The sequence below is a fragment of the Salvelinus namaycush genome, chromosome 23 (genome assembly GCF_016432855.1).
Source record: "Salvelinus namaycush isolate Seneca chromosome 23, SaNama_1.0, whole genome shotgun sequence".
Classification (NCBI taxonomy): Eukaryota; Metazoa; Chordata; class Actinopteri; order Salmoniformes; family Salmonidae; genus Salvelinus; species Salvelinus namaycush.
The window spans coordinates 11,155,898-11,182,971 of NC_052329.1; the positions used below are offsets into that span (position 1 = coordinate 11,155,898).

Below are 27,074 nucleotides of genomic sequence, written 5' to 3' on the forward strand. Positions count from 1 at the left end.
GTCAATGAACAGCATTCTTGTCCAGATGGGATAGGGCAGTGAGCAGTGCAATGGCGATTGCATCGTCTGTGGATCTGGTATTTGGTATTTGATTAGGATCTCTATTAGCTGTTGCAAAAGCAGCAGCTACTCTTCCTGGGGTCCACACAAAACATGAAACATAATACAGAACATCATTAGACAAGAACAGCTCAAGGACAGAACTACATACATTTTTAGAAAAGGCACACGTGTCTGCTGTCACCATATGTATTCGTTATGGCCATCGAAATGCTAGCTTTTCAAATCAGATCCAATAACAACATTAGAGGATTAGAAGTCCAAGGCTTAAAAACAAAGGTGTCCATGTATGCCGATGACTCAAGTTTTATTTTAAGTCCACAAGCTAGATCCCTGCAATGTCCCATTGAAGATCTAGATAACTTTTCTGTACTCTTTGGACTAAAACCTAATTATGATAAGTGTACAATATTACGTATTGGATCTTTAAAAAATACAACTTTTACATTAACCTGCAGTTTACCTATAAAATGGGCTGATGGTGAAGTAGACATACTTGGTATTCATATCACAAAATATATAAATAAGCTCTCCACAATGAATTTCATTAGAAAACTTGTAAAAACAGACAAGATCCTGCAACCATGGAGAGGTAAATACATGTCTATTTATGGAAAAATTGCCCTGATTAACTCCTTAGTCATATCTCAGTTTAGTCACTTACGTATGGCGTTGCCTACTCCTGATGATTCGTTTTTCAAATCAATGGGCAATTTTTTTTTCACTTTATCTGGGACGCTAAACCAGACAAAATAAAGCGTACCTATCTAAACTCAGCAAAAAAAGAAACATCCTCTCACTGTCAACTGTGTTTATTTTCAGCAAACTTTAACATGTATAAATATTTGTATGAACATAACAAGATTCAACAACTGAGACATAAACTGAACAAGTTCCACAGACATGTGACTAACAGAAATGGAATAATGTGTCCCTGAACAAAGGGGGGGGGGGTCAAAATCAAAAGTAAGAGTTGCAAAGAAAAACCCATATCTCAGACTGGCAAATAAAAAGGAAAGATAAAGATGGGCAAAAGAACACTGACACTGGACAGAGATATGGCTTTTTCTTTGCAACTCCGCCTAGAAGGCCAGCATCCTGGAATCGCCTCTTCACTGTTGACGTTGAGATTGGTGTTTTGCAGGTACTATTTAAATAAGCTACCAGTTGAGGACTTGCTACGTGTCTGTTTCACAAACTAGACACTCTAATGTACTTGTCATCGTGCTCAGTTGTGCACCGTGGCCTCCCACTCCTCTTTCTATTCTGGTTAGAGACAGTTTGCACTGTTCTGTGACGGGAGTAGTACACAGCATTGTACGAGATCTTCAGTTTCTTGGTAATTTCTCGCATGGACTAGCCCTCATTTGTCAAAACAAGAATAGACTGACGAGTTTCAGAAGAAAGGGCTCTGTTTCTCGATATTTTGAGCCTGTAATTGAAACCACAAATGTTGATGCTTCAGATACTCAACTAGTCTAAAGAAGGCCAGTTTTATTGCTTCTTTAATCAGTACCAGTTTTCAGCTGTGCTAACATAATTACGAAGATTTTTATTAATGATCAATTAGCCTTTTAAAATAGTTGAGAAAAGTTCTCATTTACAACTGCGAACTGGCCAAGATAAAGAAAAGCAGTGCGACAAAAACAACAACACAGAGTTACACATAAACAGACGTACAGTCAATAACGCAATAGAAAAATCCATGTACAGTACACTCTATCTGAGAAGTAGTTGGTGAACCAGGCGAGGCAGGCATTTGAGAAGCCAAGGCTATTGAGTCTGCCGATAAGAATGCGGTGATTGACAGAGTTGAAAGCCTTGGCCAGGTCGATGAAGACGGCTGCACAGTACTGTCTCTTATCGATGGCGGTTATGATATCGTTTAGGATATTGAGCGTGGCTGAGGTGCACCCATGACCAGCTCGGAAACCAGATTGCATAGTGGAGAAGGTACGGTGGGATTCAAAATGGTCGGTGATCTGTTTGTTAACTTGGCTTTCGAAGATTTTAGAAAGGCAGGGTAGGATAGATATAGGTCTATAACAGTTTGGGTCTAGAGTGTCTCCCCCTTTGAAGAGGGGGATGACCACGGCAGATTTCCAATCTTTGAGGATCTCAGATGATACAAAAGAGAGGTTGAATAGGCTAGTAATAGGGTTGCAACAATTTCGGCTGATATTTTAGAAAGAGAGGGTCTAGCCCAGCTGATTTGTAGGGATTCAGATTTTGCAGCTCTTTCAGAACATCAGCTGTCTGGATTTGGGTGAAGGAGAAGCAGGGGGGGGGGGGGGACTTGGGCAAGTTGCTGCAGGGGGTGCTGAGATGTTGGCCAGGGTAGGGGTAGCCAGGTGGAAAGCATGGCCAGCGATAGAAAAATGCTTATTGAAATTATCGATTATCGTAGATTTATCGGTAGTGACAATGTTTCCTATCCTCAGTGCAGTAGGCTGCTGGGAGGAGGTGTTCTTATTCTCCATGGACTTTTGTTCGTCGTGGGCATTTCCTGCCTAAGCTTGCCCACTTTGCCAATTAAATAATAATTAAAATAATTGCCAACATCAAATGGTTTTGTGATGAATAAGCCATCTGATTCGATGAAAGACGGAGTTGAATTTGTCTTTCTGCCCATAATTTCATTTAAAATACTCCCCCCCAAAAAGCCCATCATTCTTTATATCATTGATCTTGGCTTCATAATAAAGTTTCTTCTTCTTCTTGTTGAGTTTAGTCACATAATTTCTCAATTTGCCAGTAAGCCAGTCAGATGTGTAAGCCAGTCAGATGTAAGCCAGTCAGATGTGCAGCCAGACTTATTAGCCACTCCTTTTGCCCCATCTCTTTCAACCATACAGTTTTTAAATTCCTCATCAATCCAGGGAGCCTTAACAGTTCTAACAGTCAGTTTCTTAACAGGTCCATGTTTATCAATAATTGAAAGAAGCAATTTCATAAATTCATCAAATGCAGCGTCTGGATGCTCCTCATTAATCACATCAGACCAACAAATATTTTTAACATCATCCACATAAGAGTCACAGCAAAATTCTTTGTATGATCTCTTATACACTATTTTAGGCCCAGCTGTTGGAACTTTGGCTTTCCTGGAAATTGCCACTATATTGTGATCACTGCATCCAATGGGTACGGATACAGCTTTAGAACAAAGTTCTACAGTATTAGTAAACATGTGATCGATACATGTGGATGATCCTGTAATGTTTGTAAACACCCTGGTAGGTTGATTAATAACCTGAACTAGATTACAGGCACTGGTTACCGTAAGAAACTTCCTATTGAGCGGACAGCTTGATGAAAACCAGTCAATATTTCGGTCCCCAAGAAAGTAGACCTCTCTGTTTACATCACATACACTATCAAGCATTTCAAACATATTATTTAGATACTGACTATTAGCACTTGGTGGCCTATAGCAACACCCCAAAAGAAAAGGCTTTAGATGTGCCAAGTGAACCTGCAACCACAACACTTCAATAACACTTGACATAAGATCTTCTCTAAGCATTACAGGGATATGGCTCTGAATATATACAGCAACACCTCCCCCATAAGCATTTCTGTCTCCTCTATAAATGTTATATCCTTGTATTGCTACTGATGTATCATCAAATTAATTATCTAAGTGAGTCTCAGAAATGTCTAATATATGAATGTTATCTGATAGCAAGTTATTGATTTCATGAACCTTGTTTCTAAGGCTACATATATTAATATGGGCTATTTTCAGCCCTTTCCTGGTTAGCTTATCAGAGATAGACATAATATTGAAAAGAGCACACGAATCAAGAGAAAAGAATAGACATTTAGCAGTCCATTAATCAATTGGTGTGTGTGTGTGTGTGTGTGTGTGTGTGTGTGTGTGTGTGTGTGTGTGTGTGTGTGTGTGTGTGTGTGTGTGTGTGTGTGTGTGTGTGTGTGTGTGTGTGTGTGTGTGTGTGTGTGGTGCGGGGTTGAGGCTATGAACCCATAGGCTTGGCTCTCTCATCCCATCCAGGCTTCTGGGAGGGTGGACAATGAGCATGTCATAGCGGATGTAAGCAATGTCCCCACGCGCTCTGGCAGCTTTCATGGCGGGTATCAGTTCTTTCCTCTTCTGGAGGACAGCTTCAGGATAGTCCTCGTTGAGGAAGATATACATCCCTCTCAAGTTCTTGGCTCTTTCCAGAACAGCTACCTTGTCCTTGAACCTCAGGTACTTGACCACTATCGGCCTGGGCCTATCACCTGGGCCGGTAGTGGGTTTTCCAGTCCTGTGGGCACGCTCCACCTCAATCTTCCTGTGGTCCACCTTCAATTTCTCAGAGATCATTTCCCTCACTTTGTCCTCAGACTCCGTCCAGATCTCATGTGGAGATTTTGCAATTCCGTCCACAATCATGTTGTTCCGCCTTGATTGTCCCTCGAGATAGTCTGATTTATCTGTCGTTGTTATCATGGATTCACACACAGAACTGATGTCCTCTCTCAATGACTTACAGATTGCTGTCATCTTGCTGTTCTCCTGCTTCAACTCGTTGAGCTGACCCTGGGAGAACTGAAAACTGTTCTTCAGGTCCTGGACCTGTCTGGTCAGGTCATCCATTATTTTATTAGTTGAATCCACCAGTTTTTGGACAAAACACTTGAAGCTATTTTCTTGTTGTTGTAACAACTGCTTGTAGGTCTCTTTTTGTTTCTTTAAAAGATCCTTAACGTGTGATAGAGAGACACCACTGGCACTGTACTCAGTGGTACTCCCGCCGGCATTGGTCGTTGTCATGATAGCTAGCAACGTATGTTAGGCTGTTACTCCTCGCAGTTCCAGACAGGGCAGGTCACGGGGAAAATGTAAAACAACAAACAGCAGGGATCTAGACAGCCACAAACCCAGGACAATCCGCGGTCCCAGCCACAATGGCTAACCACGTCACGGGCTGCGTTCAAGAACACCTCGCTAGCTTTTATTTCCAGCTAGCTAGCAGCTAGGCTAGCTGCGACGCCAAATAGCTCCTCACACCCGTCCTTGGTTGGCAGGATCACTGGAAAGATACAAGCAGTCCCAGCAACTGATGCCAACTGCGTCGCGGGATCCAAAATAAGAAGCTAGGTAGCTACCAAGAACTTTCCAATATACTTTTAAACAACAAACTTTTCAAACAAACAAAACCGAGCTCTTCCTCGTTCCATGTACAACAGGAAGTGACGTTCATCTACAGATTACCCAGTGGTATTTTACTATAGGAGAGACATGTAGATTACCCAGTGGTATGCAAATTGAAGTGGGTCTAGGGTGTCAGGTAAGGAAGAGGTGCAATGACCCTTAACTAGCCTCTCAAACAGAAGAGAGTGCTACAGAGCGATAGTCATTTAGTTCAGTTACCTTTGCTTTCTTCGGTACAGGAACAATGGTGGACATCTTGAAGCAAGTGGGGACAGCAGACTGGGATAGGGAGAGATCGAATATGTCTGGAAACACTCCAGCCAGCTGGTCTGCGCATGCTCTGAGGACGCGGCTAGAGAAGCCGTCTGGGCCGGCAGGCTTGCGAGGGTTAACACGCTTAAATGTCTTACTCACACCGGCCATGTAGAACGAGAGACCACAGTCCTTGGGAGCAGGCCGCATCGGTGGCACTGTGTTATCTTCAAAGCGAGCGAAGAAGGTGTTTAGCTTGTCCGGGAGCAAGATGTCGGTGTCCTTGACGTGGCTGGTTGTCCCTTTGTAATCTGTGACTGTCTGTAGACCCTGCCACATACGTCTCGTGTCTGAGCCGTTTGTCTCTGTACTGTAGTTTTGCCTGTTTGATTGCCTTACGGAGGGAATAACTACACTGTTTGTATTCAACCATATCCCCAGTCACCTTGCCATGGTTAAATGCGGTGGTTCGTGCATTCAGTTTTGTGGGAATGCTGCCGTCTATCCACGGTTTATGGTTTGGGTAGGTTTCAATAGTAATAGTGGGAACAACATCCCCTATACACTTCCTGATGAACTCAGTCACCGTGTCCGTGTTAACGTCAATGTTATTCTCAGAAGCAACCCGGAACATATCCCAGTCCATCTGATCAAAAAAATCTTGAAGCATTGATTCCAATTGGTCAGACCAGTGTTGAATAGACCTTAGCACGGGTACTTCCTGTTTGAGTTTCTGCCTATAGGAAGGGAGGAGCAAAAAGGATGCTGGATCTGATTTGCCGAAGGGAGGACTTCTTTCGAACATGGATTAAATTCCTTATATTATTTTTGCATCTCTGCTTCCTTGGGTTATTCATTTTCATGGTTTTGAGTGCGAGTACCTTTTGAACTCTACAGATATTTTCTCTCCCACGCACCGGCTACCTTTCATTCTAGTCTGAGCACAAACCCTCATACTGTCTTTCCAAGAATTATAATCAACAAAATAATTCAAATTTCCTGCTGCTGCAGAATTATTTTCCTGCTGTAGCAAACTGCCTCAAATTAAGATCCTACATCTGTAGACGCACACACACATAGGCCACTCACCTGGGCTTCATATGAAAAAATAAATAAAGAACGTCTCCACATGTGCCCTCCTGTAAGAAAGGCTGTGATTGTGGTGAACAGAATGGGCATTCAATAATTTTGAATGTGTGTGTGTGTGTGTGTGTGTGTGTGTGTGTGTGTGTGTGTGTGTGTGTGTGTGTGTGTGTGTGTGTGTGTGTGTGTGTGTGTGTGTGTGTGTGTGTGTGTGTGTGTGTGTGTGTGTGTGTGTGTGTGTGTGTGTGTACAGGTGTAGGATCCTAATTGGATCACCCTGTTGCAGGTGAAATTTAAAACTTGTGGTGGATTTGTGGTTTAAAAAGGCTTCTGAAGTTTGTAAATTCCACCTGACATTTCAGACTTGATTTTCCTTTACGAAAAATGTATCAACCCCTACGAAAATGTCCATGAATTATAATCCACATAATAACTCACATTTCCTGTTACTGCAGGATTATTTTCCTGCTGTAGCAAACTGGCTCAAATTAAGATCCTACATGTGCATGTACTATGAAAATGTTTGCTTTGTACAGCTATGTCAGACTTCTCTGATGGAACATAGAGTGGTTGAAAGCTGGTGATTTTGGAACAGCCTCCTGCAGTCCTGAGAATGAAAGAAAAACTGTTCTATTGTACTGTACTGGCATATTGGAAACCTTTTGATTGTCTCTGTGACACCTGAGCACACAGATTTCTATTCAGGAGACCGTGGGTGGCTACAGAACAGCTCTTTAAGAACATAAAGAACATTTAAAAAATGTAACGAGTATTTTGGGGTGTAAGGGAAATGTATGGGTGTAAAAAGTGCATATTTTCTTTAGAAATGTAGTGAAGTAAAAGTAAAAGTTGTCCAAAATATAAATACTAAATTAAAGTACAGATACCCAAAAACAATACTTAAGTAGTACTTCAAATAATGTTTTACTTATTTACGTTACACCGCTGATCTTTGATGCTTCCAAAACGAAAGCTGCAACACAGCTAGTAAGAAGAAACATAAAGACAGAGAGAGGTACACAGGAAGTGAAGATGGAAAAAAAAGCTTTCTGTAAAGGGGTGGCAGGTAGCCTCATGGTTAGAGCGTTGGGCCAGTAACTAAAAGGTTGCTTGATCAAATCCCTGAGCTGACAAAGTAAAAATCTGTCGTTCTGCCCCTGAACAAGGCAGTTAACCCACTGTTCCTAGGCTGTCATTGTAAGTAAGAATTTATTTTTAACTGACTTGCCTAGTTAAATTTTAAAAAACACACACATGAGCTGTCATATTTGCAGCCAGCCCATTAGATGGGTTATGAAATCAGTTGTCTAGACTCCTGTGTTCAGGGGAACAACTTTGGTTTGAGAAGTGGGCAGGACATAACCTGGCGGGGGGGGCTGAGGTCCTCCCTCCAAATTTTTGGGGGCATCTAAAGCCAATTTGGGGTACATTTTATTGTAAATAAGAATAGAATCTGTTTCTAAACACTTCTACATGAATGTGGATGCAACCATGATTATGGATCCTCCTGAATGAATCGTGAATAATGATGAGTGAGAAAGTGCTAACCTCCCCTGTTAAGGTAATGGTGAGAGGTTAGCATGTCTTGGGGGTATGATATTTGTGTGTCTATAACTTTCATTGTTCACAATTCATTCAGGATTATCTGTAATCATGGTAGCGTCCACATTAATGTAGATGTGTTTAGAAACATATTCTATCCTTATTTACAATGAAAGTGACTCCAAAATGACACAATACATTATTTACCATTAATTTCTATTGGGCACAAAATAATCTGAAACACAACAAAAATAAATAGCAAATGCATAAAACAAATGTGTTGAGTCACAAGCTTGATGCAGTCATTCCGTGCTATGAATATGGTACCAAATACTTAACTTTGTACTACTTTAATATACATACAAGTGAATTTGTCCAAATACTTTTGCTCCCCTAAAATGGGGAGACTATGTACAAAAAGTGCTGTTACTTCTAAACGGTTCACCCAAAATCGATTAAAATAACGTCAAATTAAAGCTGTCTGTCTGCACTTTAACTTCATAGTCATTGTTTGATTTCAAATCCAAACTTTTAGAGTACAGAGCCAAAAGAAGAACAAATGCTTCACTGTCCCAATAATTACTTAGGGCACTGTAATTCATATCATAGGCCTAATAGTAATGTAGAGCTCTTTTACTTTCGATCAATATAGCTGGATTGCCCTGTCCTGCCACTAGTCTCCGCCAAACTGCAGCGGTCCAACCCAACACACCACACTCAGCTTTAGGATCTTAGTGAAACATTCAGTATTGGTTTCAGGTGTGTTAGGCCAAGGCCACAGTGACAACCAACATTACGGCAGACCTCCAGGGGCAGGACGTGGGCATTTTTTCAATACAGACTCCTTTTCAAATCAAATCGTATTTGTAACATGCGTCAAATGAACAGGTGTAGACCTTACAGTGAAATGCTTACTTACAAGCCCTTAATTAACCAACAATGCCATTTTAAGAGAAATACCATTGTGATTTTGCTATTGTAAATGTTTGTAGGCTTATGTAGCCAAATTGTATCTATGATTGTAAGCTATCCATTTATGTTTTGTGTATGCTATTTTAATATATGAGAATTAACCAATGATATCAAGCCACACCCGGCCATGATTACAGACACCTGTGTGTGTCTTTTGACACTATATAAATGAGTCATCCCGCAGTGTTTGTCATTATACCCTGATGAAGACAGCTTGTCTGTCCAAACGTTGGACATAAATATTTTGGCATCTGAGCTCCTATAGTGTGCGGCTCTCCTTGATTTTTTAAAGAAAAATACCAACACATTTTTTTAAAGATAAAAATATAAGAAATAAAAGTAACAAATAATGAAAGAGCAGCAGTAAAAATAACAATAGCGAGGCTATATACAGGTGGACCGGTACAGAGTCAATGTGCGGGGGCACCGGTTAGTTGAGGTAATTGAGGTAGTATATACATGTGGATAGAGTTAAAGTGACTTATGCATAGGTAATAACAGAGAGTAGCAGCAGCATAAAATAGGAGGGGGAGGGGGCAATGCAAATAGTCTGGGTAGCCATTTGATTAGATGTTTGTAGTCTTATGGCTTGGGGGTAGAAGCTGTTTAGAAGCCTCTTGGACCTAGACTTGGTGCTCCGGTACTGCTTCCCATGCGGTAGCAGAAGAAAAGTCTATGACTAGGGTGGCTGGAGTCTTTGACAATTTTTAGGGCATTCCTCTGATACCGCCTGGTATAGAGGTCCTGGATGGCAGGAAGCTTGGCCCTGGTGATGTACTGGGCCGTACGCACTACACTCTGTAGTGCCTTGCGGTTAGAGACCGCGCAGTTGCCATACCAAGCAGTGATGCAACCAGTCAGGATGCTCTCGATGGTGCAGCTGTAGAACCTTTTGAGGATCTGAGGACCCATGCCAAATCTTTTCAGTCTCCTGAGGGGGAATAGGTTTTGTCGTGACCTCTTCATGACTGTCTTGGTGTGCTCGGACCATGTTAGTTTGTTGGTGATGTGGATGCTAAGGAACTTGAAGCTCTCAACCTGCTCCACTACAGCCCTGTCGATGAGAATGGAGACGTGCTCAGTCCTCCTTTTCCTGTAGTCCACAATCATCTTCTTAGTCTTGATCACGTTGAAGGAGAGGTTGTTGTCCTGGCACCACGCAACCAGATCTCTAACCTCCTCCCTATAGGCTGTCTCATCGTTGTCGGTGATCAGGCAACGATACTGTTGTGTCATCTGCAAACTTAATGATGGTGTTGGAGTCGTGCCTGGCCGTGCAGTCATGAGTAAACAGGGAGTACAGGAGGGGACTGAGCATGCACCCCTGAGGGGCCCCAGTGTTGAGGATCAGAGTGGCGGATGTGTTGTTACCTACCCTTACCACCTGAAGGGGCCCGTCAGGAAGTCCAGGATCCAGTTGCAGAGGGAGGTGTTTAGTCCCAGGGTCCTAAGCTAAGTGATGAGCTTTAAGGGCACTATGGTGTTGAACGCTGAGCTGTAGTCAATGCATAGCATTCTCACATAGTTGTTCCTTTTGTCCAAGTGTGAAAGGGCAGTGTGGATTGCAATAGAGATTGCATCATCTGTGGATCTATTGGGACGGTATACAAATTGGAGTGGGTCTAGGGTTTCTGGGATAATGGTGTTGATGTCAGCCATGACCGGCCTTTCAAAGCACTCCATGGCTACAGACGTGAGTGCTACGTGTCGATAGTCATTTAGGCAGGTTACCTTAGTGTTCTTGGGCACAAGGACTATGGTGGTCTGCTTGAAACATGTTTGTATTACAGACTGAGACAAGGAGTCTGTAATACAGTATTCCATATAAGGCATCCAGACCTTTGGAAAGTTGCACAGTATACCCTTAATCTTGTATTAAATCAAATCTAGTGATACATAACTTGACATTTCTGCCATTCATTGTTACATTGTGGGTGGATAACCAACCTTCCAATTAATGGCAATGCATTTCTTAGCCGCTATAAATGCTAAATTACACAGTTTCTTGTGATAACAGTCTCCAGTATCAACATTTCCAAGCAAACAAAAACTGTGAGAATCTGTAGACATGCTGAGATAAAAGAACATACTCTTTGCCAGAATGCAGCCAGCCTTCACAAGAGCATAACATATGCAAATATGTCCCCTTGTGTTTTACACCTCCAGCAGAGGACTTACATTTCTGAGTGCATGATATTCTGTTTCACTGGCATATAGTACGTTCTATGGATGGTCTTCAACTGCAGTCATTTCTGTCTGAGATTATATGAACATGATGGAGCATTCAAACACATCTGTATCCATTCATTCATAAAAATAAAAATAAATGTAGAAGACTAGGGAGGTAAGCAAGTCTGGTGGTTAGAGCGTTGGACTAGTAACCGAAAGGTTGCAAGTTCAAATCCCCGTGCTGACTAGGTACAAATCTGTCATTTTGCCCCTGAACAGGCAGTTAACCCACTGTTCCTAGGCCGTCATTGAAAATAAGATTTTTTTTTCTTAACTGACTTGCCTAGTTAAATAAAGGTCAAATAAAAATATACCTCATCTTCCTCACATTTGTATTTTACATTTGTTTTACAGGTTTGTCAGACTGCCTTAAAATGGTTTAAATCTTTGAAGCTTCTGGCTTGCCCAATGTTTGCTGCAGAGTCTGAGCATGTGAAGAGCACGCACAAGTAAAAATGACTTGTTTTCCATGTTACAATACTACCTTCGTGTGGTTAACAGACAATACAATCCATCCATTGGCATAGAAGTTGTTGCTGGTGAGCCCAGTATATAACAAAAAGTGGGTGGCTATAGCACACGATACTCTCAGGACAGCGAGTAGCCTACTGGTTAGAGAGTTGGAGCAGTAACCGTCAGGTTGCTAATTCGACCCCCATTGAGCCAGCAAGGTGAAAAATCTGTCTATGTGCCCTTAAGCAAGGCACTAATTGCTCCATGGTTGCCGTTGGCAGACCCTGGCTGTGACCCCACTCTTCAAGGGTGTCTCAAAGAGTTGGGATTTGCAAAATAACACATTTGAAATAGGCAAATATAATCACCCACCTACAGTGGCTTGCGAAAGTATTCACCCCCCTTGGGATTTTCCCTATTTTGTTGCCTTACAACCTGGAATTAAAATAGATTTTTGGGGGGTTTGTATCATTTGATTTACACAACATGCCTACCACTTTGAAGATGCAAAATATTTTGAAAAAAACTTGAGTGAGCATAACTATTCAAGTCAATACTTTGTAGAACCACCTTTTGCAGCAATTACAGCTGCAAGTTTCTTGGCGTATGTCTCTATAAGCTTGGCACATCTAGCCACTCTTCAAGGCAGAACTGCTCCAGCTCCTTCAAGTTGGATGGGTTCCGCTGGTGTACAGCAAACTTTAAGGCATACCACAGATTCTCAATTGGAATGAGGTCTGGGCTTTGACTAGGCCATTCCAAGACATTTAAATGTTTCCCCATAAACCACTCGAGTGTTGCTTTAGCAGTATGCTTACGATCATTGTCCTGCTGGAAGGTGAACCTCCATCCCAGTCTCAAATCTCTGGAAGACTGAAACAGGTTTCCCTCAAGAATTTCCCTGTATTTGGTGCCATCCATCATTCCTTCAATTCTGACCAGTTTCCCAGTCCCTGCTGATGAAAAACATCCCCACAGCATGATGCTGCCACCACTATGCTTCACTGTGGGGATGGTGTTCTCGGGGTGATGAGGGGTTTTGGATTTGCGCCAGACATAGCGTTTATTTTGATGGCCAAAAAGCTCAATTTTAGTCTCATCTGACCAGAGTACCTTCTTCCATATGTTTGGGAAGTCTCCCACATGCCTTTTGGTGAACACTTTAAGCAATAGCTTTTTTCTGGCCACTCTTCTGCAAAACCCAGCTCTTTGGAGTGTACGGCTTAAAGTGGTCCTATGGACAGATACTCTAATCTCCGCTGTGGAGCTTTGCAGCTCCTTCAGGGTTATCTTTGGTCTCTTTGTTGCCTCTCTGATTAAGCCCTCATTGCCTGGTCCGTCAGTTTTGGTGGGCGGCCCTCTCTTGGCAGGTTTGTTGTGGTGCCATATTCTTTCCATTTTTTAATAATGGATTTAATGGTGCTCCGTGGGATGTTCAAAGTTTCGGATATTTTTTTATAACCCAACCTTGATCTGTACTTCTCCACAACTTTGTCCCTGACCTGTTTGGAGAGCTCCTTGGTCTTCATGGTGCCGCTTGCTTGGTGGTGCCCTTGCTTAGTGGTGTTGGAGACTCTGGGGCCTTTCAGAACAGGTGTATATAAACTGAGATCATGTGACAGATCATGTGACACTTAAATTGCACACAGGTGGACTTTTTTTAACTAATTATGTGACTTCTGAAGGTAATTGGTTGCACAAGATCTTATTTAGGGGCTTCATAGCAAAAGGGGTGAATACATATGCACGCACCACTTTTCCGTTCTTTTTTTAAATTTTATTTTTTGAAACAAGTTTTTTCTTTCATTTCACTTCACCAATTTGGACTATTTTGTGTATGTCCATTACATGAAATCCAAATAAAAATAAATTTAAATTACAGGTTGTAATGCAACAAAATAGGAAAAACGCCAGGGGGATGAATACTTTTGCAAGGCACTGTAATTTATATCAACCCTCTACTGCACTCATTTTGGATTATCCGATTTTTTGGAAGATTTTGTCTTTCTGATAATATATCTATAATATAAAACAATCTTCAATAATGTAAAACACTTTTACTGTCACGATCGTCGTCAAGGAAATGACCGGACCAAGGTGCAGAGTGGTAAGCGTACATTCTTTTCTTTTTTAATGTCGCCAACAAAAACAATAAACAACAAAACGAACGTGAAGCTCTGTAAGGCTATACATGCCACTAACAAAGACAACAACACACAAATGAGAAAAGGAATAAAGGCTGCCTAAGTCTGATTCCCAATCAGAGACAACAATAGACAGCTGTCCCTGATTGAGAATCCTACCCGGCCAAAAAACAAAGAACCAGAAAGCATAGATTTTCCCACCCGAGTCACACCCTGACCAAACAAACATAGAGAATAAAAGGATCTCTACGGTCAGGGCGTGACAGTACCCCCCCCCCCCCCCCCCCCCAAAGGTGCGGACTCCAGCAGCAAACCTGACACTATAGGGGAGGGTCCGGGTGGGCATCTATCTTGGTGGCGGCTCCGGTCCGGGACGCAGACCCCGCTCCACCTCTGGCTCCCCCCACTTTGGTGGCGCCTCTGGTGCGGGGACCCTCGTCGCCGAATCCGGACTGGGGACCCTCGTTGCAGGACCCGGACTGGGGACCCTCGTTGTAGGCCCTGGACTGGGGACCCTCGCTGCAGGCCCCGGACTGGGGACCCTCGCTGCAGGCCCCGGACTGGGAACCCTCGCTGCAGGCCCCGGACTGGGAACCCTCGCTGCAGGCCCCGGACTGGGGACCTTCTCTGCAGGCCCCAGACTGGCAAATGGAGCAGGCACAGGACTGGGGACCCTCGCTGCAGGCCCCGGACTGGGAACCCTCGCTGCAGGCCCCGGACTGGGAACCCTCGCTGCAGGCACCGGACTGGCCCGTGGAGCAGACACAGGACTGGGGACCCTCGCTGCAGGCCCCGGACTGGGAACCCTCGCTGCAGGCCCCGGACTGAGGACCCTTCTCTGCAGGCCCCGGACTGGGGACCCTCGCTGCAGACCCCGGACTGGGAACCCTCGCTGCAGGCCCCGGACTGGGGACCCTCTCTGCAGGCCCCGGACTGGCCCGTGGAGCAGGCACAGGACTTCCCAGGCTAAGGGAACATACTGGAGGCCTAGTTCTTGGAGCAGGCACAGGCCTCACCAGGCTGGGGAGACATACTGGAGGCCTGGTCCGTGGAGCAGGCACAGATCGAACCGGGCTGTGGGGGAGCACTGGAGATCTGGTGCTTAAAGCTGGCACCACTCGTCTTGGCTGAATGCCCACTTTGGCCCGACACGTGCGGAGCGCAGGCACAGGACGCACTGGGCTGTGACAGCGCACCGGAGACACAGTGCGCAGAGCCGGCGCAGGATGCCCTGGGCCGAAGATGCGCACCGGAGACCAGGAGCGCTGTGCTGGCACAATCCGTCCTGGCTGGATGCCCACTCTAGCACGACACATGCGGAGAGCTGGCTCAGAGCGCACCGGGCTGTGAACGCCGTGCACACCGTGCACTTCACCGCATTACACGGTGCCTGACCAGTACCACCCTACCGTGAGCACGGGGAGTTAGCTCCGCCAACCTCCCCGTGTGCCTCCCCCCACAAACATTTTTTGGGAGTGGCCTCCCGGTCTTCCTTGCCAGCCGTGACCCTGTGTAACGCTGGGCCCCTTTACTAGCTGCTTCCGCCTTCCTCGCTGCTTCCACCTGCTTCCACGGCAGGCGATCCTTTCCAGCCAGGATCTCCTCCCACGTCCAGAATCCCTTTCCTTCCAGAATGTCATCCCATGTCCACTCTGTCTGCTCCTCCCGGCCACGCTGCTTGGTCCGTTTGTGGTGGGTTGTTCTGTCACGATCGTCGTCAAGGAAATGACCGGACCAAGGTGCAGCGTGGTAAGCGCACATTCTTTTCTTTTTTAATGTCACAAAACAAAAACAATAAACAACAAAACGAACGTGAAGCTCTGTAAGGCTATACATGCCACTAACAAAGACAACAACCCACAAATGAGAAAAGGAAAAAAGGCTGCCTAAGTCTGATTCCCAATCAGAGACTACGATAGACAGCTGTCCCTGATTGAGAATCCTACCCGGCCAAAAAACAAAGAACCAGAAAGCATAGATTTTCCCACCCGAGTCAGACCCTGACCAAACAAACATAGAGAATAAAAGGATCTCTACGGTCAGGGCGTGACATTTACCCCCACACACAGAATCTTTATGGTGTGCCTCAGGGCAATGCTGTGCCATTAGGGTAGTAAAACACCATGGAAAATCGGGGGCAAAAAGGTTTTCTAGAGGGTTAAGTAATTGAATTCTGAATTCTGTAGGCTTTTACAAAATGAAGGAAGAGCAAGGCTACTCAGCCAGCACTAGTTTTAAGAAACACTTACTCAGGTGCATGACAACATTTCCGTTCCGTGAGACTTTACTCAGTTGCGTGGCAATGATGGGGTGAAAGTTCCGATGATAATAGTGTTATTTTGATCTTATCAGAGGGGTGATAAAACATTTCAGACATCGACCTTTGACCCCTTCAAAGCAACTCAAGAGTTGCTTGAAGAGTTGCTTCACATCACAGCCAAACTGTCAAACTGTTATTTTGATGTGATGCAAATGAAATAATCGTGTGAAATACTGCTCCGTTTCAATTTGAAGTAAATTACAACTTTATTGTCCCCGCAGGTAAATTAATTGTGTAGTCAGGAGTACATACAACACAATATATGCAGAGCCGTTGTTCAGCTGTTGTTGGTTGCATGTATTTATGGAATAGGATTGTGGTTTAGGGTAACAGTGAACTCAATCCTGATAAATGAATAACGCTGGGTTCAACCTACACCAAGCTCATGCATGACCTATGTCCTTAATGCAGTGTTTATGAGCTCAAGGTCACATTAGGAATACTAAACGATGCACATTATGCACATTACTGTGAACATACAGTACCATGCAAATTACTGTAAACATACCATGGCAGAAATATCATTCACATTACTGTAAATATACCATGCCAGAAACATCATGCACATTACTGTATACACACCATACACATTACTGTAAATGTGTATAGCAGAAACATCATGCACATTACTGCAAACATACCATGGCAGAAACATCATGCACATTACTGTAAACATACCATATGCATTAGGCTTGAAAGATAAAGGCATTTTATTATTTTCTCTATGCTTTAGACCTTGAGAGAGGTCTGCCCTAGGTTGAACTCTGTATACCCCCTCTCATGCTCACTTCCTCTCTCTCTCGATGCGTCTCTCTCTCTGCTCCTACCCCCCCTCTCTCTATCAATTCAATTTCAATTTAAGGGACTTTATTGGCATGGGAAATGTATGTTTCAAAAGTTAAATAAATAAAAAATAACAAATTACAGTAAACATTACACTCACAAAAGTTCCAAAATAATAAATACATTTCAAATGTCATATCATGTGCAAATCGGAAAATAAATAAACATAAATATGGGTTATATTTAGAATGGTGTTTGTTCTTCACTGTCTCTCTCTCTTACCTCTCTCTATGTCCCTCTCTCTACCTCTCTCTCTGTTCCTCTCTATGTCCCTCTCTCTCTCTCTCTGTCCCTCTCTCTCTCTTGCTCACTCTTAGTCCCTCTCTCTCTCTCTGTGTCCCTGTCTCTCTCTGTGTCCCTCTCTCTCTCTCTGTCCCTCTCGGTGTCCCTCTCTGTCCCCCCCTTCCTTTGCTGATATGATAGATTTCATGCAGCAGATTATGGGACCATCCTAGAGATATCAGCCATATGTGGCAGATAACAAGTAACCAGCTCATTATATCTTTCTCTCTCTCGCTCTCACTCTCACACACACACAAATACACTAATCAACATTGATTATGAGAAGGGATTTCAAGTCAGAAATATGGTAGGTTATTGTAATTCATTAGGAATAATTTAATTCAAAGCAAATATAACCACAAACCACTTACAGATATAGAGTTAATTGGCAAATACGCAATCACAACCTGGGAAAATGTACAGAATTTTTTTGTTACTTTCCTTGCAGATTGCATCGAGCCTGGTTGCCAGATCTGTAATACTTTAGCAAGTTTCCCTGGGCTAAAGCATAGGAGTTGGCTAAAGCACCTACACATCTGGCAACCAGGATAGAATGCGGGTTAAATGCAAATGCCAGTTTGTTGCTTTGACTCCCATTAACCAGTCTTAACATGAAGAAAATAGTAAAATGTACACTCAGTGTATTCTGTGTTTGAACTGGAAACCTAGTCTATATGTATTCTTGTTTCAGAAGAGAGATATGACCTTCTGACCTTCTCCTCAGCATTACTTTTTAGTGTCTGCGTTGACAGGTGACAGGGGAACTAGCTCTCATTGCTCTAGCTGGAGCTCTCCATCTTGTTTCCTTTCTGCATCATTACAATGAACAAGGGATCTGGCTAGCCTGTTAAGAGGCAGTGGGTTAGCTGACGCTAAGTGTCTCCACACTTGACACACACACACACACACAGACGAACAAACACACGTAAAACACACATACAGTCACACACACCTGTCCCTTCTCTCTAAGAAATATAGAGAGTGTTATCAAGCGAACCCTGCCCCTTAGTTCCACACGTAAACAGGCTGTATATAAAAGGGTTGGGACCATAGAATCTGACTCTACCTCTTGCAGTGTGTGTGTGTGTGAGCAAATTCCCCATAGACAGATACAGGGCATATACAGTAACACAAACCCGGCCGGTGCCAAGATGCCTGCAGACTTCAATGGACAATGGGTGATGGTCACCAACGAGAACTTTGAGGATATCATGAAGGCCATTGGTAAGCTGTTGTTCTAATGTCTGTTGGAAAATAGGGACATGAGATACTAGATATGCAGAGAGAGATATTAGATATGCAGAGAGAGATACTAGATATGCAGAGAGAGATACTAGATATGCAGAGAGAGATACTAGATATGCAGAGAGAGATACTAGATATGCAGAGAGAGATATTAGATATGCAGAGAGGGATACTAGATATGCAGAGAGAGATATTAGATATGCAGAGAGAGATATTAGATATGCAGAGAGATATATTAGATATGCAGAGAGAGATACTAGATATGCAGAGAGATATACTAGATATGCAGAGAGGGAGGGAGAGATACTGGATATGCAGAGATACTAGATATGCAGAGAGATATACTGGATATGCAGAGAGAGATACTGGATATGCAGAGATACTAGATATGCAGAGAGATATACTGGATATGCATAGAGAGATACTAGATATGCAGAGAGATACTAGATATGCAGAGAGAGATACTAGATATGCAGAGAGAGATGGTGGAGAGGGAGGGTGAGATACTGGATATGCAGAAATACTAGATATGCAGAGAGATATACTGGATATGCATAGAGAGATACTAGATATGCAGAGAGATACTAGATATGCAGAGAGAGATACTAGATATGCAGAGAGAGATACTAGATATGCAGAGAGAGATACTAGATATGCAGAGAGAGATACTGGATACGCAGAGAGGTACTAGATATGCAGAGAGAGATGGTGGAGAGGGAGGGAGGGAAGGGGTGGAGAGGAGAGAGGGAATTGACAGAGAAAGAGTGTGTATGTGTGTGTGAGTGCACATGTCTATGTGTGTGTGCACGAGTGTGTCTAATAGAGAGGGGGATGTCAGAGACAATGTTAGTGTAAATACTTTATTTGAGAGTGTTAGTGAGTGAGATTGTGAGAGAAAGGATGATGTGGTGCTGCTTCAGTTACTTATTGAGGTTCTGTCATGGCGACTTAACCTCCAATGTTTGTGTGAATGGCTCCCGCTTGTTACCACGTCGAACAAATATTGATTTACTCTTTTAAGCATTTTTATCATCCCCATTTAAGAGAATAAAAAATCCCGTCCCAAGCTCTGCCAAGAGGCGTCGGCATGCCGCTGGAAAGCGAAGGCCCTCATCCATCCACTCAGCATGGCGTTGATAAACCACAAGTCTTTTATTATTCATGACTTTATCTGCAATTCATAACTCCCTCCGTGTCATAACTCCCTCGTGTTATAACTCCCTCCGTGTCATAATTCCCACGTGTTATAACTCCCTCCGTGTCATAAGTCCCTCCGTGTTATAACTCCCTCCGTGTTATAGCTCCCTCGTGTTATAACTCCCTCCGTGTTATAGCTCCCTCGTGTTATAACTCCCTCCGTGTCATAACTCCCTCCGTGTTATAGCTCCCTCGTGTTATAACTCCCTCCGTGTTATAACTCCCTCGTGTCATAACTCCCTCCGTGTCATAACTCCCTCCGTGTCACAACTCCCTCCGTGTTATAACTCCCTCCGTGTCATAACTCCCTCCGTGTTATAACTCCCTCCGTGTCATAACTCCCTCGTGTTACAACTCCCTCCGTGTCATAACTCCCTCCGTGTCATAACTCCCTCCGTGTCATAACTCCCTCCGTGTTATAACTCCCTCGTGTCATAACTCCCTCCGTGTTATAACTCCCTCCGTGTTACAACTCCCTCCGTGTTATAACTCCCTCCGTGTTATAACTCCCTCGTGTCATAACTCCCTCCGTGTCATAACTCCCTCCGTGTCATAAATCCCTCCGTGTTATAGCTCCCTCCGTGTTATAGCTCCCTCCGTGTTATATCTCCCTCCGTGTTATAACTCCCTCCGTGTTATAGCTCCCTCCGTGTTATAACTCCCTCCGTGTTATAACTTCCTCCGTGTTATAACTCCCTCCGTGTTATAACTCCCTCCGTGTTATAACTCCCTCGTGTTATAACTCCCTCCGTGTCATAACTCCCTCGTGTTATAACTCCCTCGTGTTATAACTCCCTCCGTGTCATAACTCCCTCGTGTTATAACTCCCTCGCGTTATAACTCCCTCAGTGTCATAACTCCTTCCGTGTTATAACTCCCTCCGTGTTATAACTCCCTCCGTGCCATAACTCCCTCCGTGTTATAACTCCCTCCGTGTTATAACTCCCTCGTGTTATAACTCCCTCGTGTTATAACTCCCTCCCGCTCAACCCAACAAATCCCAAAAATCCCAAATCCGAGGCGTCTCATTCCGTGCCGCTCTCTCATTTCCATGAACGGATCGAAAATTACAGCCATATGGAAACAGAGGGAGGGAGAACATATTTGGATGGGTAAATAAAAGAGCTTCATCAAAAAGAGAGATGGGTAGAAAATGAATTTACACTTTGTGGCCAATGCAATGCAGTGCAGGCTCACAGTTTAACTTATTCAGCTCTATTTCTGGTACAAGGCCATTTTAAAAAGGGTAAATGAGATTGTCAACAGAGCTGGTCTGAGTGGAATAGTAATTCTAGAACTTGAGCTCCAGTCTCATAACTGAAGAGGGGGACTGGTGGCTAATGCACAAGGGAACACAATAAAACAGTATACTATACACACCTCACTGTCCAACCAAGGTGAACAGAGCCTATATGAAATTGGTTGGTGGTTTAAGCCCTGAATGCTGATAGGCTGAAAGCCGTGTTATATCAGAACGTATAGCACGGGTATGACAAAATATTACTTTCAACTCTTCCAATTAGATTGGTAACCAGTTTATAATAAAGCAATAAGGCCCGAGGGTTGTGGTACATGGCTAATATACAGTTGAAGTCAGAAGTTTACATACACTTACATTGGAGTCATTAAAACTGGTTTTTCAACCACTCCACAAATTTCTTGTTAACAAACTATAGTTTTGGCAAGTCAGTTAAGAGATCTACTTTGTGCATGACACAAGTCATTTTTCCAACAATTGTTTACAGACAGATTATTTCACTTATAATTCACTGTATCACAATCCCAGTGGAACAGAAGTTTACATACACTAAGTTGACTGTGCCTTTAAACAGCTTGGAAAATTCCAGAAAATGATGTCATGGCTTTAGAAGCTTCTGATAGGCTAATTGACATAATTTGAGTCAAATAGAGGTGAACCTGTGGATGTATTTCAAGGCCTACCTTCAAATCAAACAAATCAGCCAAGACCTCAGAAAAACAATTGTAGACCTCCACAAGTCTGGTTCATCCATGGGAGCAATTTCCAAACACCTGAAGGTACCACTTTCATCTGTACAAACTATAGTACACAAGTATAAACACTATGGGACCATGCAGCCGTCATACCGCTCAGGAAGGAGACGTGTTCTGTCTCCTAGAGATAAACGTACTTTGGTGAGAAAAGTCCAAATCAATCCCAGAACAACAGCAAAGGACCTTGTGAAGATGCTGGAGGAAACCGGTACAAAAGTATCTTTATCCACAGTAAAACGAGTCCTATATCGACATAACCTGAAAGGCCGCTCAGCAAGGAAGAAGCCACTGCTCAAAAACCACCATAAAAAAAGCCAGACTACGGTTTGCAACTGCACATCGGGACAAAGATCGTACTTTTGGAGAAATGTCCTCTGGTCTGATGAAACAAAAATAGAACTGTTTGGCCATAATGACCATCGTTATGTTTGGAGGAAAAAAGGGGGGGCTTGCAAGCCAAAGAACACCATCCCAACCGTGAAGCACGGGGGTGGCAGCATCATGTTGTGGGGGTGCTTTGCTGCAGGAGGGACTGGTGCACTTCACAAAATAGATGGCATCATGAGGGTGGAAAATTATGTGGATATATTGAAGCAACATCTCAAGACATAAGTCAGGAAGTTAAAGCTTGGTCGCAAATGGGTCTTCCAAATGGACAATGACCCCAAGCATACTTCCAAAGTTGTGGCAAAATGGCTTAAGACATTTTTACTCTGATTAAATGTCAGGAATTGTGAAAAACTGAGTTTAAATGTATTTGGCTAAGGTGTATGTAAACTTCCGACTTCAACTGTACCACGGCTAAGGGCTGTTCTTAAGGATACAGAACAGCCCTTAGCTGTGGTATATTGGCCATATACCACACCCCCTGGGGCCTTATTGCTTAATTAGGGCAAGGCCCCTTTTTTCTCAATTTCCGCCTGAATGACATGCCCAAAGTAAACTGCCTGTTGCTTAGGCCTTGAAGCCAGTGTATGCATATAAAAGAAAACACTTTGAAGTTTGTAGAAATGTTAAACTAATGTAGGAGAATATAACACAATAGATATGGTAGGAGAAAATCCAAAAGAATAACCAAACGGAATTTTGTTTTTGAGAGAGACCATGCTCTTACAATGGCAAGTATAAGGGCATACTCAAGTCTAGCTCCCAGGATGCAATTCCTATGGATTCCACTGGGTGTCAGCAGTCTATTTTCAAGGTTTCTGGCTTGTAACTTCCAAAACGAATAAGAAATATCAGTTTTAGTACAGGGACACAGTCTTGGAAATTAGTGTTTGCGCGCGCCATGAAGACAAGACCCACCTGTAAAATCGGTTTCCTATTGAACATACTTCTTTCCGTTAGAAATATTATAGTTTGATTACATTTTAGGGTATCTGAGGAGTAAGTAGAAACGTATTTTGTCTTGTTGAAACAAAGTTTAGGGGCAGATTTTCGGATTCCTTTCTCTGCATGTTGAACTAATGGATTACTCAAATCGATGGCGCCAACTAAACTGACTTTTTGGGATATAAAGAAGGATTTTATCAAACAAATCGACACTACATGTTATAGCTGGGACCCTTTGGTTGACAAATCAGAGGAAGATATTCAAAAAGTAAGTGAATATTTAATCGCTATTTGTGAATTTATGAAACCTGTGCCTGTGGAAAAATATTTTTATGTGGGGCACCGTCTTCAAACAATCGCATGGCATTCTTTCACTGTAATAGCTACTGTAAATTGAACAGTGCAGTTAGATTAACAAGAATTTAATATTTTAACCAGTATAAGACACTTGTATGTACCTAAATGTTTAATATCCATAATTTGTATGATTATTTATTTGAATTGCGCGCCCTCCAGTTTCACCGGAAGTTGTCCGCTAACGGGATGCCTAGCCCTAAGAAGTTCATACTTCATACTTATCCTGTTTACAGTATACACTGAGTGTACTAAACATTAGGAACACCTTCCTAATATTGAGTTGCACCCCATTTTGCCCTCAGAACAGCCTCAATTTGTCAGGGCATGGACTCTACAAGGTGTCAAATGCTTTCCACAGGGATGCTGGCCCATGTTGACTCCAATGCTTCCCACAATTGTGTCAAGTTGGCTGGATGTCCTTCGGGTGGTGGACCATTCTTGAGAACCCAGCAGCATTGCAGTTTTTGACACACTCAAATTAGTGCGCCTGGCACCTACTACCATACCCCGTTCAAAGGCACTTAAATATTTTGTCTTGCTCATTCACCCTCTGAATGGCATTCATACACAATCCATGTCTCATTTGTCTCAAGACTTACAAATCCTGTTTTAACCTGTCTCCTCCACTTCATCTACACTGATTGAAGTGGATGAAACAAGTGACATCAATAAGGGATTCACCTGGTCAGTCTATGTCATGGAAAGAGCAGAGCATCTTTAAACATTGACATTGTTGTTTCATTGTGTTTCCTCCAGATATTGACTTTGCAACCCGTAAGATCGCCGCCCACCTGACTCAGACCAAGGTGATCGTCCAGAACGGAGACAAGTTTGAAACCAAGACCTTGAGCACCTTCAGGAACTACGAGGTCAACTTCACCGTCGGGGAGGAGTTTGAGGAGGTCACTAAGGGACTGGACAACAGGACGATCCAGGTAGGACCACAACCACTATGACCAGGTCAGAGTGTCACTGCACTCTGTCCTAACCGGTTCCAAACCCTAACCTTTACCCTCTCCATCATGTTCTCTCCTTTTATTCTATTCCACCATTTTTATTTACATTTCTTATAGGTTTTCATCTCCTGCTTTCCCTTGACTCTCAGTTTGTTAATGCATACTGTATGGTCACATAGCCCTCACACACATAGCCCACAATCCAAGCATCTTAAAAGGTTTGGTCCAGTCTCTCTCAGATTAGAATTCAAGAGACAGCCATAAGCACTGCTGTGGGTTGTTGACCCTGGCTTTATGGAAACATACACAGATATCTTCAGCCTGGACTCAGGGTTAGACATAACATAGTAAACAAAAATACGGGACACCCAAATTAGTATGATATGTTACATTTGGTATGGTATGTTTTAATTTGTGGATATACATCATCCACTTTGTATGATATGTTCTGAATTAAAATGTGTATGATATGTTACCAATTACAATTAGAACACACAACTTTTGGGTTGCTAGACGTTCACGTCATCCACCCCGACCAACTACCCTCCTTTCGTTTTTGCCTTAAGTAACCTTCTGTCTTATGCAACCATACCAAATGTAACATATACTAATTTGAGTTTCACGTATTTTCATTTACTATGTTACGTCTATGATACCAGCCTGATATCTTAGCTGTGGGACATTTGGGTAAATGCTTGTCTACGGTAAGCTAACTGTGTGTGTGTGTGTGTTCTTCAGACACTGGTTACCTGGGATGGAGATACGTTGGTGGCTGTGCAGAAGGGAGAGAAGGCCAATCGTGGCTGGAAGCAATGGATAGAAGGAGACCTGCTACACCTGGTGAGAGCAAGACAGATGGGGGGAGGGGTTTAGAGACAGAAAAGAGAGGGAGAGAGAAATGTCCTGGACTTCAACTTGAACATACAGAACGTTACAGATTCTTCATACCTAAGACAACAGAAGCTCTATACATTTAGTACATTTCTGAGGAGAGAGATAAAGAGACAGACAGCTATCAATCCTTCAGCTTTTATACATATCCTCATTCAGACTTACACTCTGGACTTTTTCATGATAATAAAGTGAGAACGTCTACTTCCGTATGTCAATCAGTACAGTGGAAGTTGTAAAGTCAATCTTGATTTCGAGCTCTGAGAAAGAGAAGTTATACTATAATCCCTATAGGGCTTCATGCCAAATGGCACCCTATTCCCTTTATAGGGCCCTACATTTTACCAGAAGTGCACTATATAGGGCACATATGTCAAACCCATTTTATTGAGGGCCAAGTGTCTGCGGGTTTTCGCTCCATCATTGTGATGATGAATGAAGGTCACTAATTAGTAAGGAACTCCCCTCACCTGGTTGTCTAGGTCTTAATAGAAAGGAAAAAACTAAAACCCGCAGACACTCGGCCCTACATGGAATGAGTTGACACCCCTGATATAGGGAACAGGGTGCCGGTTCGGATGCAGACTACATGTTATGTGATTGTCTCATTGTCTTTCTGTCCATCTCTTTTTCTTTCAGGACATCTATGTTGAAGACAAAGTCTGCAAACAAGTATTCAAGAAGAAACCCTAAAACCGTCTTTGTTGTAACATTTAAAAAAATATATATATTAATTCACCTTTATTTAACCAGGTAGGCCAGTTGAGATCAAGTTCTCATTTACAACTGCGACCTGGTCAAGATAAAGCAAAGCAGTGCATCAAATACAACAACACAGAGTTACACATAAACAAACATATAGTCAATAACACAATAGAAAAATGTTTGTACAGTGTGTGCAAATGTAGAAGATTAGGGAGGTAAGGCAATAAATAGGCCATAGAGGTGAAAAAATGACAATTTATCAGTAACACTGGAGTGATAGATGTGCAGATGATGATGTATAGGTAGAGATACTGGGCTGCAAAAGAGCAAGAAGAACATTACATACATGTGTTCCTGCCTGCATAATTGTCTTATGTATTTATGATGTGATTGTACATACATTTAATAAATACTTAATTCAACCCAAGCAGATAGGAGGCATTGACTTTAAGTTAAATGAATATTTATATGGGTGTATATTGACCAGAGTTGACAGTACTTGCAAATAAAAACAAACAGTATGAACTTTTAAAAACATAACATAGCTTCTCAAATTAGCGCGTCATTGTGAGAGAACAGAACTATGTGTAAATTGGCAAATCAATCGAATACATTGTACACTGTACAGTAGATGACCAGAAGAAGAAATATATGAATAGTGTACAGTATATGATGTTCAGTTGGGTTGTGAAGGCCTGCAACCTTATCTACTTCTTCACAGGGACAGATCTAAGTGATTATCAGTGACAGAACAGAAGGTCTACGGAACCTTTCAACATGCAACAGTGAGGAGGTGTGGACTTTGAATACAAGATTGGGAGAGTATTCCTCACACCACCCAGGCTTTCTTATCAAGACCTGACGGATATGAAAAACCTCAACAAAGGGTGCAGTTAAATGATTTAAAGTAGAACACTTCGACCATAAAGCATCGTAGGCATAGAGCTGGGAACGTATAACATTCTAATTGTTATGACACAAGTATGTTATTGCTTAGTTGGTTGGAACGTGCTTCTTGCAACACCAGCATGGTTTGA

General features: G+C 42.9%; 1 protein-coding gene and 1 long non-coding RNA gene across 2 annotated transcripts; one reads left to right on the forward strand and one right to left on the reverse strand.

Moving 5' to 3' along the window:
* Window positions 1–26,115, reverse strand: LOC120018743. The gene is made up of 3 exons (XR_005472248.1): window positions 26,072–26,115; window positions 25,191–25,278; window positions 1–135 (listed from the first exon to the last, which is right to left on the reverse strand). It is a non-coding gene; the product is annotated as an uncharacterized LOC120018743 (long non-coding RNA).
* Window positions 18,451–26,464, forward strand: LOC120018742 (retinol-binding protein 2-like). The gene is made up of 4 exons (XM_038961948.1): window positions 18,451–18,565; window positions 24,242–24,420; window positions 25,180–25,281; window positions 25,972–26,464. Exons 1-4 carry the CDS (start codon window positions 18,493–18,495, stop codon window positions 26,023–26,025), a joined length of 408 nt encoding a protein of 135 aa, XP_038817876.1. The 5' UTR covers window positions 18,451–18,492; the 3' UTR covers window positions 26,026–26,464.
* Window positions 26,465–27,074: the final 610 nt, after the last annotated feature.